At 41.9% G+C, this 16,533-nt stretch overlaps 1 protein-coding gene across 1 annotated transcript; it reads left to right on the forward strand.

Moving 5' to 3' along the window:
* Nucleotides 1-290: 290 nt before the first annotated feature.
* LOC149239963 (secreted RxLR effector protein 78-like) lies at nt 291-9,915 on the forward strand. The gene is made up of 2 exons (XM_089370017.1): nt 291-719; nt 9,832-9,915. Exons 1-2 carry the CDS (start codon nt 291-293, stop codon nt 9,913-9,915), a joined length of 513 nt encoding a protein of 170 aa, XP_089226143.1.
* Nucleotides 9,916-16,533: the final 6,618 nt, after the last annotated feature.

Below are 16,533 nucleotides of genomic sequence, written 5' to 3' on the forward strand. Positions count from 1 at the left end.
TGGAAGACTCGCGAAGATCGAAATCTATCTTGAAGGCACTCAATGAATCTTTCATAGCCCTAATCCCCAAATAGGAAAGGACCAACTCTCCAGACAGATTTAGACCTATAGCATTATGCAATGTGGTGTACAAAATTATATCCAAAGTAATTGCCAACCGACTCAAACCCCTCCTCCCAACCCTAGTGTCAGAGGAGAAAACAGGTCATGTGGAAGGGAGACAAATTCTCAATAACATAATTCAAGCCCATGAAGTGGTTCATTTACTCAACACCAATAAGCAAGTAGGGATGATAATTCAGCTGGACATAGTGAAAGCTTATGATAAACTTAGCTGGACTTACATAAGAGAGGTGTTAAAAGCCTATGGCTTCGACTACAATTGGATTAGGTGGGTCATGGCTCTTGTAACCACTGTCAGCTATTCAATTCTTCTCAATGGCTCTCCTTCCAGAACCTTCAAGCCTACAAGGGGTCTTAGGCAAGGTGATCCTATTTCCCCTTTCCTTTTTATTCTAATGATGGAAGGGTTAGGTAGAGAAATCAAAGTTACCAAGGAGGAAGGAAGCATTCAAGGACTGAGACCCACTCGAGATGGAGACATGGTGACACATCAGCAATTTGTGGATGATACTATATTTCAAGGCATACCTACAGTCAAAGAAGCCAAAGCATTCAAGCAAATTTTGCATGAGTTTGCAATGGCTGCAGGCACTGAGGTAAGTCTTACAAAATCAAAAATCTTCTTTTTCAATATTGATATTTCGATTCAGAGAAACCTATCTCGAATTTTAGGCTTTCATTCATTTCCCTCGAAGTATTTGGGAATTCCTCTCTTTGACAAACTGTTGTACAAACACATCTGGGAGCCTGTTTTGAATAAATTGAAAGACAAAATCAGCAAGTGGACAAACAAAGCCCTAAATTTAGCAGGGAGGCTGATTCTCACTAAGGCAATCCTCCAAACCATCCCTATTTTTATGCTATCTGCCATTCCAGCACCAATTGGAGTCATTAATCAAATTAGAAACATTCAAAGAGATTTTCTCTAGGGAAAAGGTGAAGAGAAGAAGAAATGGGTCTAGTGGCTTGGGATAGGATATGAAAACCTAAATCCCATGGTGGTTTGGGTTTACATGACCCAAAAATTCTAAACAGAGTTCTGGGTGCTAAAGTTTGGTGGAGATGGCTGAAGGAAATACAAGCCCCCTGGGCTAAACTATGGAAACAAAAGTATGCAATGAATTGGCAGGAAATGAACCTTATAAGAATGACAGGACAAGTGAAAGGTTCACAAGTATGGAATAGGGCCTAGGAGAACAAAGCCTTAGTTAAAAAACATAGTTTCTGGGAGATCAGAAGTGGAAAATGGGCCAGATTCTTGGAGGACGATTGGCAGCAGGAAGGAAATCTCAGCAGTGAGGAATTAGCAAGTATCCAGGCAGATACCATAAACAAAGGATTAATTAGGGTGAGTGACTATTGGGATCAGTCAAGGAACAATGGAAAATGGAGAATATGGAAACTCCCAGTTTACAATGAGATGAACACGCTAAAAACCCAAGCTAAAGCCCTTGAAGATATTTTGGACAAAAGGTAGATTCTAACCTCAACTTCAGATGATAAATTAAGATGGGGAAGTAATAAGGTAGGTATCTTCAACCTTAAAGAAGCCAAAAGAATAACTACAGGGCTTAACTTCCCAAGCACTGATAAGACCTAGAAAAACCTTTGGACTAACACTCATTGGATGAAGATCAAACTGTTCAAGTGGTTGGTTCAACAAGGCAAGAGTCTCACTTGGGAAAATCTAAGAAAGAGAGGCTTCATTGGCCCCTCTAGATTTCACCTGTGTGGACATCAGGAAGAAACCTCAAATCATCTCCTCAATGTATGCTCCTTCATTACCACATTATGGAACTAGGCTAGATATGTCTTTGAGCAGACAGACAGGTAGGAAAATGATATCATTGCTACGCTAAAGAATTGGAGACAAGATTTCTTAGACAATGAGACAATAAACATAGCCTGGGCTTTGACTCCAGGGTTCATAATCTGGAATGTATGGAAGGAGCGCAACAACAGGATTTTCAAAGACAAAACAAGCCCGGTGAGCAGCATCATCAAGCTAATTCTTATTTAACTCAAGGAAACAGTCAACACCCTTGGGATTTTCTCTGTAGATAAACCCATAGGTCATAGAGAGGCAAGCATCCTGGAAAAGTTGGAGCTTCAGGCGCATCTCCCTCAAAGCCCTCTGCATATCAACAAGCATACCTCAGAAGGAGAGGCTTTTTGGCACCCCCCTTCTCGAGGTTTTTTAAAATTTAACATAGATGGAGCCTCTAAAGGAAATCCTGGAGATGTTGGGTATGGAGGAGTCATGAGAGACAAGGGCAACATACATGTAATTTTCTACAATTATCTTGGAAAAGCTACCAACAATATGGTTGAACTCATGGCAATGGAACTATGCTTGGAAATACTGATCAAGTACAACATGCATAATGTCATCATTAAGGCTGACTCGGAATTAGTCATTAATTCAGTCAAGCAAATAAGTGTAGGATCTGCACCAGAGAAAATTTCAGGTCACTGGCGACTTCTGCAAGTCTATCAAAAAATTCAAGCACACCTAAGAACTCTAAGAACTCTCAGATTTGTGCATGTTCGCAAGGAAGCCAACAAAGTAGTGAACTGGCTGGCCAATGAGGGGGTTAGAAGAAACTGAACCGACATGTGTTACAAGTGGGACGAGGTAACAGATAATAGGCTACAGGATGAATGCTCATCTCGGGCTCTCATGGACAGACAACAATATCAGAACAGACCAAGAGACAGTGTTTTACCTTTCGTTAATGAGGAATAAGAACACAGTAGAAAGTTTTAAAAAGGAGGAGCACTTTAGGACCTCTCAGAAAGTTAGCATAGTCTACATTAGACTAGGAGCTACAAGGAGGAAAATCTTGGAGGAGATGTGCCACCAAGAAAAACGTCAACGGGAAACAACAAGCTAGAAGATCAACATAGGGATTCCAGGCAGGAGGCAGCCCTTCCAGGTGCGTCTTCCTTGAGCAGTGTAGTGGGGGCAAGGAGAAAAGAAAACCAAAGTCCAAACCTGCTTGGGATAAACCACCCTCATCGGGCGCCCTATAACCCGAAAGTAGTTTTCCTGAAAGTCAAGCGATGCCACTCAGCGACCAATGCATGGCGGGGGAAGGAGAGAGCTTACCGCCCTCATCGCGTGGTATTCCTCGGGCTTATGTGCTACGTGACTTTGATTTTGGCCATTGGATCAGAAGGGCACAGATCTACTGCCACAGTTTTTCGTGCAGGTTTGTGGGTCGAGATGGTCAAAACTGCTTACAGTTTACCACTCTTATCGGGAGCCCTTGAACCCAAAAGTGGATTTTCGGAAAATCTGGCGATGCCACTCAGCGAGCAACACATGGCGGGGGAGGGTGAGAGAATATCGCCCTCATCACGTGGTATTAATCGAGCTTTTTAGGCTGTGCGATATGGATAATAGCCATTGGATCAGAAGGGGAAGATCGACGGCTATAGTTGGTCGAGCAGTTTAGTGGGTTTTCTGCGCGCTATCGCTCCGCGTGATACAAAGTTAAACCGTCGGATTAAAAGGAGATAGATCAACGGCTATGAACAAGCGTTTAGACTCGGGGGTCCATGCCTTTGCTTGTGGGTCCATGGCAGTTTAGACTTTGGTTTTTGGTTTTCTTTGGGGGTTTTCCCCTCTTCCCTTTGTGGGGTTTAGCGCCTCTAAGCACTTGTTGTAAACTTTGTACATTATTTGCTTTCCTAAGTCAATAGAAGGTTTGTCTCTTGCTTCAGCAAAAAAAAAAAAAAATAAGAGTACTATAACAGGACTTTAGCCAACTATTGATCAGAATCGGATCCATAAATGACTGTCATAGAACCATGATTGTATCGGGACAAAACAAATCCTCGAAGAATCGAAAATAGCAATCAAAAACACCCTGAACTAGTGGCCATGGTAGCCGGGGTGGAACGACAAGGACCTCAATCAAAGCGCGTTGACCGAGGCCCATGGAGATTTCGCAGGAGGTCGATGTAGCCCCTGGGAGCTTCGAAATGGGAAAAGGCGATGATTTTCGATGGGCGAACAGGGTTGAAATGGTAGAGCCTTAAGAACTCAGTCACGTTCGGAGCCAGAGGACCGTGGGCAGAGAAACAAAAAGTGCCATCGTACAAAGGTGGGACCCACAACCTGGAAATCGGCGGTTTGATCGGAGCGCCCTTGAATGGTAAGCGGTTTTGGAGAAAACGGAGCGATCACACTCAACGATCGACGCGTGGCAACGGAGGTGAGAGAAAAACTGTCGTGATCGCGCGTTATCGGTCGAGCAAGTCAACCGTGCTCGGTGTGCGTATGACGTTGGATCTGGAGGAGCCCAGATCGGATGGCTGAGATTGCGTCTGATAGACAAAGCGGAATTGACAGGGAATTAAGCCACGATTTAAGGGGATTTGGAATCCGTTGACCGCCACGATGGAGAAAGAAACGAATCGACGAACAGGCTGGCGTTGTTCCGATAGAGATGCGTGGCTACTTCTCGAGCGTTCATGCTGACGCCAAATAGGGAACTTCAAGCACACAGGCAGTAGGCGAATTGACGTAGGTGGGAGAGGAACCAAATAGGCATGGAGGTCGAATGGCTAAAGCCATGAACAAAGATAGTTGAAGAAAGATTAAAAAAAGAGAGAGCGAAGAGTCCAAGCGACCAAGAGAGACAGTGAACAGTAAACCCTGAGAGGAGGACTGAGCACAGAGAGCAGTAAAGCCAAGCAGAGGAGACAGAGGGCGGAGCTGACCACAAGTATCATCAAGCACCAAAGCTTGAAGAATTAAGCCTTCCCATAGAGGAATCTGTCTGGATTGAGCACCATAGTTGGCTCTTTCCACTGTAGACCGAGGGTCATAGAGCTGGTAGGAAGAACAATAGTTTGTGTACTCCAAGTGGCTTGGGCAATCCAAGAACCACCCTGCCAAGCAAAATCTGCTTCAGGAGAACTCATATTTAGTCCCTGCATTGTAATTTCTCTGCTCAAAGACACAATAAAACAAGGCCACCACTGAAGCTGGACCGGAGACGTAGCCCTAGAGAATAGGGTGAACTCCTTATTAAAAAGTGTTTGTGTCTTTGTGTTTCTTACTGTATTTCTCTGTTGTCTTTCCATTTATTTTCTGTGTATTGGAAATCTGATCAATCCGTTGTTTCAATAACACAGAACACACACACCAGCACATGGGTCTGTAATACCTTTTTGTTTAATAAATCTTCAACTGAGGTCACTCATAGGGTGATTATCAGACAAGTGGTATCAGAGCTATAGGCTGTAAGGTTAGACAAGCTTGTGTTGGTTTAGCTATGAATGCTCACTAGATCAAAGCTCAAATTAGGAGAAGGAGAATTGGTGGAAACTAATCCTGAAATTGGGAGAGTCTATTCTCAGAAGACAATGTCAGAAGAAGGTTCTACAGGGCCAGACTCTCAATTCATAGAAAATTTCCTAGCTATAAAGTCTATGGTAGAAGAAATGTATAGGGACTTTAGAAAGCATAAGGGTGAAGATTCATCAAGCTCTAAGCAAGATAAAGAAGAAGATGAATCTCATTCCCATTACCACTCCAAAGGAAAGGGGAAAGAAGAAAGCTTCCCTACACCTCCTAGTAGCCCTGTGAATAATAAGAAAGCATCTTTGATTAAGTTAGATGTTAAATTTGATTTGCCTATATATGATGGAGAGCTAAATGCTGAAAAGTTGGACAATTGGATTAGACAAATTGATGTGTATTGCAGAGTACAAAATATAGACTCAGACAAGAGCAAGATTCAACTGGCAAGCCTTCGCCTAGGAGGCACTGCCTTGGTATAGTGAGAAGGCAGAACCCAAGCTGATATGAGGAAGCATGGTAAGACCATCTCTGTCTGGAGTGAATTTGTTACTGCAATTAAAAAGTAGTTCTATCCATTGGCCTACATGCAACAAGCCATGATGACTTGGCAAACTCTTCGGCAGTTGAAAGGGAAAAGTGTACAAGGGTATACTCAAGAGTTCCGAAAGAGAGCATTGATGTTGGGTATTTCATTAGACTCACCAGAAACTCTTTTGAAGTACATTGGTGGTCTACAAAGCTACATGAGGCATACCATCCTCATGTTTAATCCCACTAGTATAGATGAGGTATCTGTACAAGCTACTAATCTAGAAGCCAGAGGAACGAATGGAAATCCAGAAGTTGGGGGACCATCCCAACCCACTATAAGCAAGTGCAAGGAGAAAAGAAAGCATAAGTGGAAAGCAAGGAAGGCTAACACTGCACAGAAAGGCAAAGCTTCATGCACTCACTGTAAAAAGGAGGGGCATGATGATGAGCACTGTTGGATTCTGCATCCAGAGCTGAGACCTAAGAAGTCCGAGGGAAAGAAGAAGAAGACTGTTGCAGCTATTCAAAAATATTTGGGGTCAGACTCGGGAGATGAAACAATCATTGTAGCCACAGGTATAAAAGGTAAGAATTCTGAAGCATCTACTAGTAATTATGCTCAATCTGTTATTGATGAAGAACATGAGAGAAAAAGGCATGAGCTTTTCCATATTCAAGTTATTTCCAAAAATCAAAAGATTGATACTTTGTTTGATAGTGGCTCACAAGTAAATCTGATTTCTGAAGCAATTGTAAAGAAATTGGGATTGGCAACTACACCTCATAAGAAGCTATACCCATTAGGATGGTTGAATGATAAAGCACAACTACAAGTGACTAGATAGTGCAAACTCAAGTTTTCTTTTGGGTCAGCATTTGTAGATGAGGTTGAGTTAGATTTAATTCCTTTGGATATATGTGGAATTGTTTTAGGAAGTCCTTACTTGTATGATATAAAGGCTATTTTTTATAGAGCTGAGAACAAGTATCTACTTGTTAAAGATGGAATCGAATACTTTGTAAGAGCTCATAAGCTCAAGAATAATTATACTCTCATAAACTCAGGACAGATGAAAAGAATGATAAATTCATGCAAACAATTCTTACTAATGGTTGTAAAGGAAAAGAAAACTGATAAAGCCAATGTATTTGAGGGCTGTAATTCTGATCAGCAAGCTGATATAGAAAAGATTGTTTCAGAGTATGATGTCTTGTTTCAAGAACCTCAAGGTCTGCCACCCAAAAAGGGAATAGTACATGATATTATTTTGCCGCAAGATGTTCCTTTGCCTAACATTGGGATGTACAGGTTATCTTCTTTAGAGAATGCTGAAATCAAGAAGCAGGTGCAGGAATTGCTCGAGAAAGGGTTCATCAGGCCTATCACATCACCATGTGGGTCACCAATCATTTTGGTGAGAAAGAAAGATGGCTCATGGATAATGTGCATTGATTACTGAGCACTGAATAAAATAATGATCAAGAATCGTTATCCCCTTCCTCGCATAGATGATCTTTTAGATCAATTGAAGGAAGTTGTTTATTTCACCAAGCTGGATTTGCACAGTGGATACCATCAGGTCAAAGTTGCAGAGCAAGATGCATGGAAGACTACTTTCAAAACAAAGCAGGGATTGTATGAATGGCTGGTTATGCCTTTTGGCTTGACCAATGCCCCTGCTACTTTCATGAGATTAATGAATGATGTACTCAGACCTTTTCTTGATGATTTTGTTATTGTGTATCTGGATGACATTCTGATTTTTAGTAAAATGTGGGAAGAACATTTAAAGCATGTTAAGCAGACATTAGATGTTTTGAAAAGAGAAAAACTTTATGTTAAACTCTCCAAATGTGAATTTTGCAAAACCTCTCTAAATTATTTGGGTCATATAGTAAGGGGAGGCGAATTGAAAATAGATCCCTCTAAAGTGGCAGTCATTGTAAACTTGCCTAAACCCAAGGTTGCTATAGAAGTGAGAAGCTTCTTAGGAGCAGCACAGTATTGGAGGAAGTTCATTTCAAATTTCTCCTCAATTGCAGCTCCCTTACATGCTTTGACAGGATTGAACAAGGTGTTTCAGTGGGGAGGCAAATAGCAGAAAGCCTTCAACACCTTGAAAGAAAAAATTAGTACAGCACCTGTACTAGCACTGCCAGATCTACAAAGACCATTTGAGATCCAAATTGATGCCAGTGACTATGCCATGGGAGCAGTGTTGACACAATACGGTAAACCCATATGTTATCATTTTGAGACTTTTAATCCTACAGTAGTCAACTATCCTACCTATGATAAAGAATTGTATGCATTAGTTTAGAGTGTGAAAAAGTGGAAACATTACTTAATGGGCAAAGAAACAGTAATACATATTGATCATCAGCCACTTCAATATCTACACTCCCAAACTAAGTTGCAACAATCAAGACATTACAGATGGATGGGTTTTCTACAACAGTCTCATTTAGTCATCAGATATAAAAAGGGCATACATAACAAGATTGCAGACATGTTATCTAGACCCATTATAAATGCATCTACCATACTTAAGCATAATTTTGTGCTACATGAAAGCTACATAGAACATTATGCTCACAATATGGACTTTAAAGATGTATATGCAACTTTGAGTCAAGGAAAAAGAGTAGAAGAATTGGACTATCATGTGAAGGACCAACTCTTAGATCATTGTGGAAAACTCTGCATTCCACAAACTAAGAGAGCAAAAATAATTAGGGAAGCACACACTTCTCTGATATCAGGTCACTTTGGGGTAAGTAAAACAGTTACACAGCTGCAAATGTTCTGCTATTGGCCAAGAATGAATGAGACAGATTCTAGATATGTAAAGGGGTGTGCTATGTGTGCTAAAAGCAAGCCCAGTAACAGAAAACTAGGCTTATACACTCCATTTCCAGTCCCTTCTCACCCTTGGGAAAGATTCTCCATGGATTTTGTTGGAGGACTGCCTAAATCTAGGAAAGGTCATGATTATCTATATGTTGTTGTGGATAGGTTCAGCAAAATGTGTATTTTGATACCCTGTAGTAAACAGATTACAATTGAACAAACTGCAAAATTATTCTTTGAACATGTATGGGTTCATTTTGGATTACCCACTTCCATTATATCTGATCGAGACACCCGATTTGTGGGAAATTTTTGGTCCAGTCTGTGGGAACTAATGGACACCAAATTAAAGAAAAGCACAGCTTTTCATCCACAAACAGATGGCCAGACAGAAGTAGTTAACAGGACAGTGATCCAGTTATTGAGAGGATATTGCAGCAAACACCTTAAGCTTTGGGATGAACACTTGTGTTATGTGCAGCATGCTTACAATAGAGCCAAACACTCTTCTACCCAGAGATCTCCTTTTGAGACCTGCTTTGGTTTCATACCAAGGTCTCCCTTGGATTTTGTCTTTGGTAAAGATACCATGGTTGATGGACACAGTGATGTGGACAAAGCAACTAGGTTCATTGAACAGATCCAGGAGATCCACCAGGCAGTACAGGAACAGCTGGAAAAGAGCTAGGCCAAGTACAAGGCTAGGCATGATAAGCATCGGATGGAGCATAGTTTTCAAGTTGGAGACCAAGTCTGGCTGTATATCAGCAAGGACAGGATGCAAGGTGAAGGCAAGAAGCTAAAACCTATTAGGTATGGACCCTTCAGGATACTTGAGAAGATTGGTGAGAGTGCTTTTCACCTTGATATGCCAGCTTACATGTACATCTACTCAATCATGAACGCAGATTGCTTGAGGTTGTTTGAACCTTCAATGATTGAGGACCCTGAAGAGTAGAGTCAATTTCCTTCTGTTGATGACCTGCTACCTTAATATCTTAATGAGTTGCAGGAAGATACAATGTTGGACAGGAAAGTAAGGACAATGCGCAGTGGACAGGTGGAATACCTCAGAATTGGGCTTAAGGGTTCGTAGCCGAGTAGTGCGAAGTGGATTGAGATTGGACAAGTGAGACAGCAGTTTCCTCACTTAGTCGATGCTTGAAAAAAACCAACTTTTGGTGGTCCAAAATCTTTTCAGTTGGGAGGTCGTGATCCGAATCAGATCCATAAACGACTGTCATAGAACCATGATTGTATCAGGACAAAACAAATCCTCGAAGAATCCAAAACAGAAATCGAAAACACCCTGAACCAGTGGCCATGGCAGTTGACACGGAACGACGAGGGCCTTAGTCAAAGCGCGCTGACCGAGGCCCATGGAGACTACGCAGGAGGTCGATGTAGCCCCTGGGAGCCTCGGAATGGGAAAAGGAGTTGATTTTCGATGGGCGAACAGGGCTGAAATGGTAGAGCCTTAAGCACTCAGTCACATTGGGAGCTAGAGGACCATGGGCGCAGAAACGAAAGCGCCATCGTACGAAGGTGGGACCCACAACCTGGAAACCAGTGGTTTCATCGGGGTGCCCTTGAACGGTAAGCGGTTTTGGAGAAAATGGAGTGATCACACTCAGCGATTGACGCATGGCAGTAGAGGTGAGAGAAAAACCACTATGATCACGTGTTATCGGTCGAGAAAGTCAACGCTCTCGACATGCGTATGATGTTGGATCTGGAGGAGCCCAGATTGGACGGCTAAGATAGCGTCCGATAGACAGAGTGGAATTGACAGGGAATTAAGCCACTATTTAAGGGGATTTGGAATTCGTTGACCGCCACGATGGAGAAAGAAACGAATCGACGAACAGGCTGGCGTTATTCCGATGGAGACACGTGGCTACTTCTCGAGAGTTCATGCTGACGCCGAACAAGGAACTCCAAGCACACAAGCGGTAGGCGAATCGACGTAGGCGGGAGAGGAACCGAACAGGCATGGAGGTCGAATGGCTAAAGCCATGAACAGATATAGTTGAACAAAGATTAAAAAAAGAGAGAGCGAAGAGTCCAAGAGACCAAGAGAGACAGTGAATAGTGAACCTTGAGAGGAGGACTGAGCATAGATAGCAGTAAAGCCAAGCAGAGGAGACAAAGGGTCGAACTGACCACAGGCAGCATCGAGCACCAGAGAGCTTGAAGAATCAAACCTTCCCATAGAGGAATCTGTCCGGATTGAGCACCATAGTTGGCTCTTTCCACTTGTAGACCGAGGGTCATAGAGCTGGTAGGAAGAACAAGAGTTTGTGTACTCCAAGTGGCTTGGGGAATCCAAGAACCACCCTGCCAAGCAAAATCTGCTTCAGGAGAACTCATATTGAGTCCCTGCATTGTAATTTCTCTTCTGAAAGACACAATAAAACAAGGCCACCACTGAAGCTGGACCGGAGACATAGCCGTGGGGAATAGGGTGAACTCCTTATTAAAAAGTGTTTGTGTCTTTGTGTTGCTTACTGTATTTCTTTGTTGTCTTTCCATTTATTTTCTGTGTATTGGCAATCTGATCGATCCGTTGTTTCAATAACACAGAACACACACACCAGCACATGGGTCTGTAATACCTTTTTGTTTAATAAATCTTCAACTGAGGTCACTCATAGAGTGATTATCAAATCAACTATGGTCTTCCTGCGCTGCTCCGATGAAGACCAACATAGGGCATGGAGGGCCACCACCTATCACTGCAAGATTTTTGTCTCCCACAATGAATAAGGGCTGGGAGTACTGCCCATCATCTGATGTAAAATTCCTTCTCCACACACAAGTATAGGGTTCCACAAACTACTCCTGGTTGATCAAAACCTTGAGTTCCTTTGCCCATCAAGGTGTTGCTCACCGGGCTCAAACTTGGGCACTATCATGTTGCCCTCCAGTAGACCATAAGTGCCCAATCACATTCACAATTGGTCCACTATCACGCTACCCTCCAACAGTCCACAAGTGACCAAGTCCACGTTGTAGCTTCTACACATATCTAGGGAATCCTCATGTCTAGGATACCCCTACACATGGCTGCCAATAGACTTATCTACATCTGCCCTTTTCTCTGCAATAGATGAGTTATTTTACAAATCTTGGCACCAATCTATCTATAAATCATCAACTCAAGAGGATGACCAAACTGCCTTGCATCATTTTGGTTCTCCTCTTGACATGACATATACCAAACTGTTGATGTAATTTCCCTTAATATGCCCTTTAAATGTCTTAATCTAGGACTGTCAAGTGTGCCCTCCTTTTGCTTTACAAGTTCCTTTATGACAGCATGTCTAGGTCACCTTGTAACCTTACTGCCATCCTTACTAACAATCCTCAAACATGACAAGAGAATCTGTCCATATTAGGACTCCATCCCTTACATAAATTCAACACTAAAACAACATAACATACCTTGAGATCTGAAGCTTATCTGTTGTAGGTGACGTTGACTGGTTAGGGAAACTATCAGCTCATAGTTGATCCATCATTTCACCTCCTAACTATCCCTTACAACTACAACATGCTCATCATGTAACCTTGTTTTTCTACGCTAGTGTATAGGCATGTTTCAAGCCCTCTCGAATATTATGCGTCCTTCTTACCACTGAAATTTAAGGTTTCATATTACCCTCACCACAGAAAAAACCTACATCTACCCTCACAAGACATAACAGCCACCAAAACCCGTGCTTATCCACCCATAATTACTCCCTAAAGCAACGACATCCTTCCTTGAAATTTTGGCCCAGCAAATAGTCCAAACATTGCCCTAACTCAGACTTGTTTCTCCCTTCAAGGTTGCGGCTAAGCTTCTATTATGGTTCTCTATGAAATGTGCATTATTATATCTCAAATGACTATACAACACCTCCTATATATACACTATTGGAGGGCTCCAACGAATTCCTTAAAGAGACATGTCTCTTGGACCAAGCCTACATGACTTGAGTGTCCATAATTAACTGTTAACTTCAAAAATTCATATATCGAGCTCTAGATCTCTAATTTGGGTTATTTTCAAAGCGATGGAATCGACACGCCAAGCTCTATCACCTCAAATTCCCTCATGCTTAAATTATTCATGGTATTGGCCCAAATCCTGATGGGTGAAAACCCCATGCTTGGGCTCCCAACCCACAAGCATACTTGTGACACTTTTCCCACCAAAACCCGAACACTAGGGCTTGGATTACATCCCAAGATACATAAAAATCAACACTCCCACTTAGAAAGGGACGTACTTCAAAGACTAGGAAGTAACCATCATCATCCGAAGACACTAGCCCATCTGGCATCAATCACTGTAGCATACCCTATAGAATGAATCCAACAATCTCGGTAGTGCCTTTGCCTCATCACATCTGAACCCAAAGATCCCAAACCTCCATAGGGCTTCTCCCTTTGAGGCTAAACTCTCTCTGAGCCTACATGATCTCCACTAGCTCATCCCTACAAGTACTCATCCTCCTGGATCAAATACCACTCATGGAAATCCCACCAATCTCAAATATGCAACATCACAATCTGATGAAGATTATAGCCTACAAATATCTAGTCCGTCACATGAATCCATCTCAATCAACCTGATCTCGTCCAAGCCAAAGAAACCCTCGAGTTGTCTCAATCATCCATGGAAAGTCAACGGAATTCCATGATAAAAATCCTTCCCTACAACAAAATGTTGTTCAACGAGCTCACTAGTAATCCACCAGAACTCCCAGCTAATCTCGATGCCAAGTCAGTCAAGATCACATCTCCATGTCTTCAGCTGAATCCTCTGCTCCATGATCTAGACACTGACAACTCCCTCTGAGTTGATTCATTGTGCACACTTTGATCATTATACCTCAAAGTAGCTCAGATATGCTCTGAAACCATGTTTACTTTCCACGATCTTGGATCTAGGTTAGAATCTTAAAATCTATGATGCTACCAAAACAAGAATCTCAACGATACTATTTTTCATCGCGGAATACAAACATTAGAAAATCACACATGCGCAAAATATAGACAACTTTTTACAATTTTTTAACCCAACTTTGTTATATTAATCCAACTGATATAATACAATAGTCTAGGGCTACCGTACCAAGGATAATGGCCCTCATACATCCACTAGTGCAACATACAAAACTAGGTCTTGGTGTCGGTCCATCGACAACCAATCTACCCTCAACAAGATACTTTGACCATATGGTTGTCGCATTCTCTCTCAGCTCCTCTCATTCGTACCCTATACCTGCCCGGTCCTTCATCTCCTGATCTATAACTCCTACCGCTATCAAGGTTCCAAGTTCATCTGGCCACTGAACCTTAGCTATCAATCTACTCACTAGTTATGCCTTAGCCCATCAAGGGCACAACACATCGAGACTCCTATCAAGTTGTTCACAGCTCCACTTGTGAACAACACTCGATCTTCCCACTGCTTCTCCTCAGCTACTCAGGGACTTCAACCCACTATGGTCTTCCTACACTGCTCCAATAAAGACAAACATAGGGCATGAAGGGATGCCACTTATCCCTACAAGATGTCCATCTCCCACAATGAACATGGGCTAGGAGTATTTCCCATCATCTGTTGTAGAATTCATTCTCCACACACAAGTATAGGGCTCGACAAACTACTCCTGGTTGATCAAAGCCTTGAGTTCAACAACTACCTCTCTCGCAACTACCTTTGTCCATCAAGGTATTGCTCATTGGGCTCCAACTTGGACATTATCACGTTGTCCTCTAGTAGACCATAAGTGCCCAATCACATTCAAACTTGGTCCACTCTCATGCTTCCCTCCAATAGTCCATGAGTGACCAAGTCCACATTGTAGCATCTGCACCTAGCTAGGGCATCCTCATGCCTAGGAGACCCCTACACACAGTTACTAACAGACTTCTATGTGTCTACTCTTTGCTTTGTAATAGAGGAGCTATTGCACAAATATAGGCACCAAGCTATCTGCAAATCATCAACTCAAGAGGATGACCAAACTTCCCTGCATCATTATGTTTCTCCTCTTCACATGACACATACCAAACTACTGATGTAATTTCCCTTAAGATGTCCTCCAATTGTCCTAATCTAGGACTTCCAAGTGTGCCCTCCTTCTTCTGTACAAGGTCCTTTATGACAACATGTCTAGGGCACCTTGTCACCTTACTATTATCCTTACTAACAATTCTCAAATATGACAAGAAAATATGTCCATACTAGGACTCCATCCCTTACACAAATTCAACACTAAAACAACATAACATACCTTGAGATCTGAAGCTTCTCTGTTGTAGGTGATGTTGATTGGTTAGGGAAACTATTAGCTCACAGTTGATCCATCATCTGACCTCCTAACTATCCCTTATAGCTACGACATGTTCATCTTGTGACCCTGTTATTCTACGCTGGTGTATAGGCCTGTTTCCAGCCCTCTGGTATATTATGCAACCTTCTTACCATTGTAATTTAGGGCTACATATTATCCTCACCACATAACAAACACGTGGGTTCCCTCAAAAGACCTAACAACCACCAAAACCCATGCTTATCCACCCACAATTACTCCCTAAAGCAACAACACCCTTCCCTGAACTTTTGGCCCAGCAAACAGTCCAAACGATTCCCTAACTCAGACCTATTTCTCCCTTCAAGGCTGCGCCTAAGATTTTGTTATGTTTCTCTATGAAATGTGCACTTGGGATATCTCAAATGACTCCACAACACCTCCTATATATACACTAATGGAGGGCTCCAACGAATTCCTTGAAGAGACATGTCTCTTGGACCAAGTCTACATGACTTGATTGTCCATAATTAATTTTCAACTTAAAAAATTAATATCTCAAGTTCTAGAGCTCTGATTTGGGTGATTTTGAAGCATTGGAATCATCACGCCAAGATATATCACCTCAAATTTTCTCATTCACAAATTCTTCATGGTTTTGGCCCAAATATTGATGGATGAAAAACCCCATGCTTGGGCTCCAAGCCCACAAGCCTACTTGTGGCACATTTCCCTCCAAACCCCAAACACTAGGGCTTGGAGTACCTCCCAAGCTACACAAAAATCAATAAGGTCATCAAATTTCCTTCCATGGAAGAAGAGGATAGATTTGATCCTCATAGAGAATGAATTTATTGAATATGTTAAGGGTTCAATCTCCAAACGATCTAAAGATAAATCTAAAACACTATCAAAGTACATGAAAGGGGAAGTAAGGGATCAAATAATCCTCATAGAATCAATCAAGGATTAATTCATCCCTTATGTAGAAAATACAGATACATCAAGATAAATCTAAGAAAAGTTGGTAGAATTGTTTTTCGTAAGCACTGCAAGAGAAGTTATATCATTGAGAATTGAGCTATACAAGATGAAGGTATCAAAGGAAGAAGGTGTAACCTCATACCTTGTGAGGGTACCTCAAATAAGAGGTTAAATACAAGATCTAGGGGAAATAATGTCTCATAAATAAATGACCATCATTGTGCTCAATGCACTACCTAATGAATGGGGCGACTTTGTATCAAGCATCTATGGAAAGAAGGAAGCCACTCCATTCAATGAACTTTGGTCATTATGAAAAATTTAAGAAACTAAGTTAAATACAAATAGCAATGTTGTATCAAATGAACAAGTTCAATCATAGGTTGTCATGGCTAGGAGGAAAGGGAAGTTTGGAAAGTTGG

This window comes from Pinus tabuliformis, chromosome 8 (assembly GCF_031772625.1).
Source record: "Pinus tabuliformis cultivar Carrire ecotype Pingquan chromosome 8, CPIR1, whole genome shotgun sequence".
NCBI classification, from domain to species: domain Eukaryota; kingdom Viridiplantae; phylum Streptophyta; class Pinopsida; order Pinales; family Pinaceae; genus Pinus; species Pinus tabuliformis.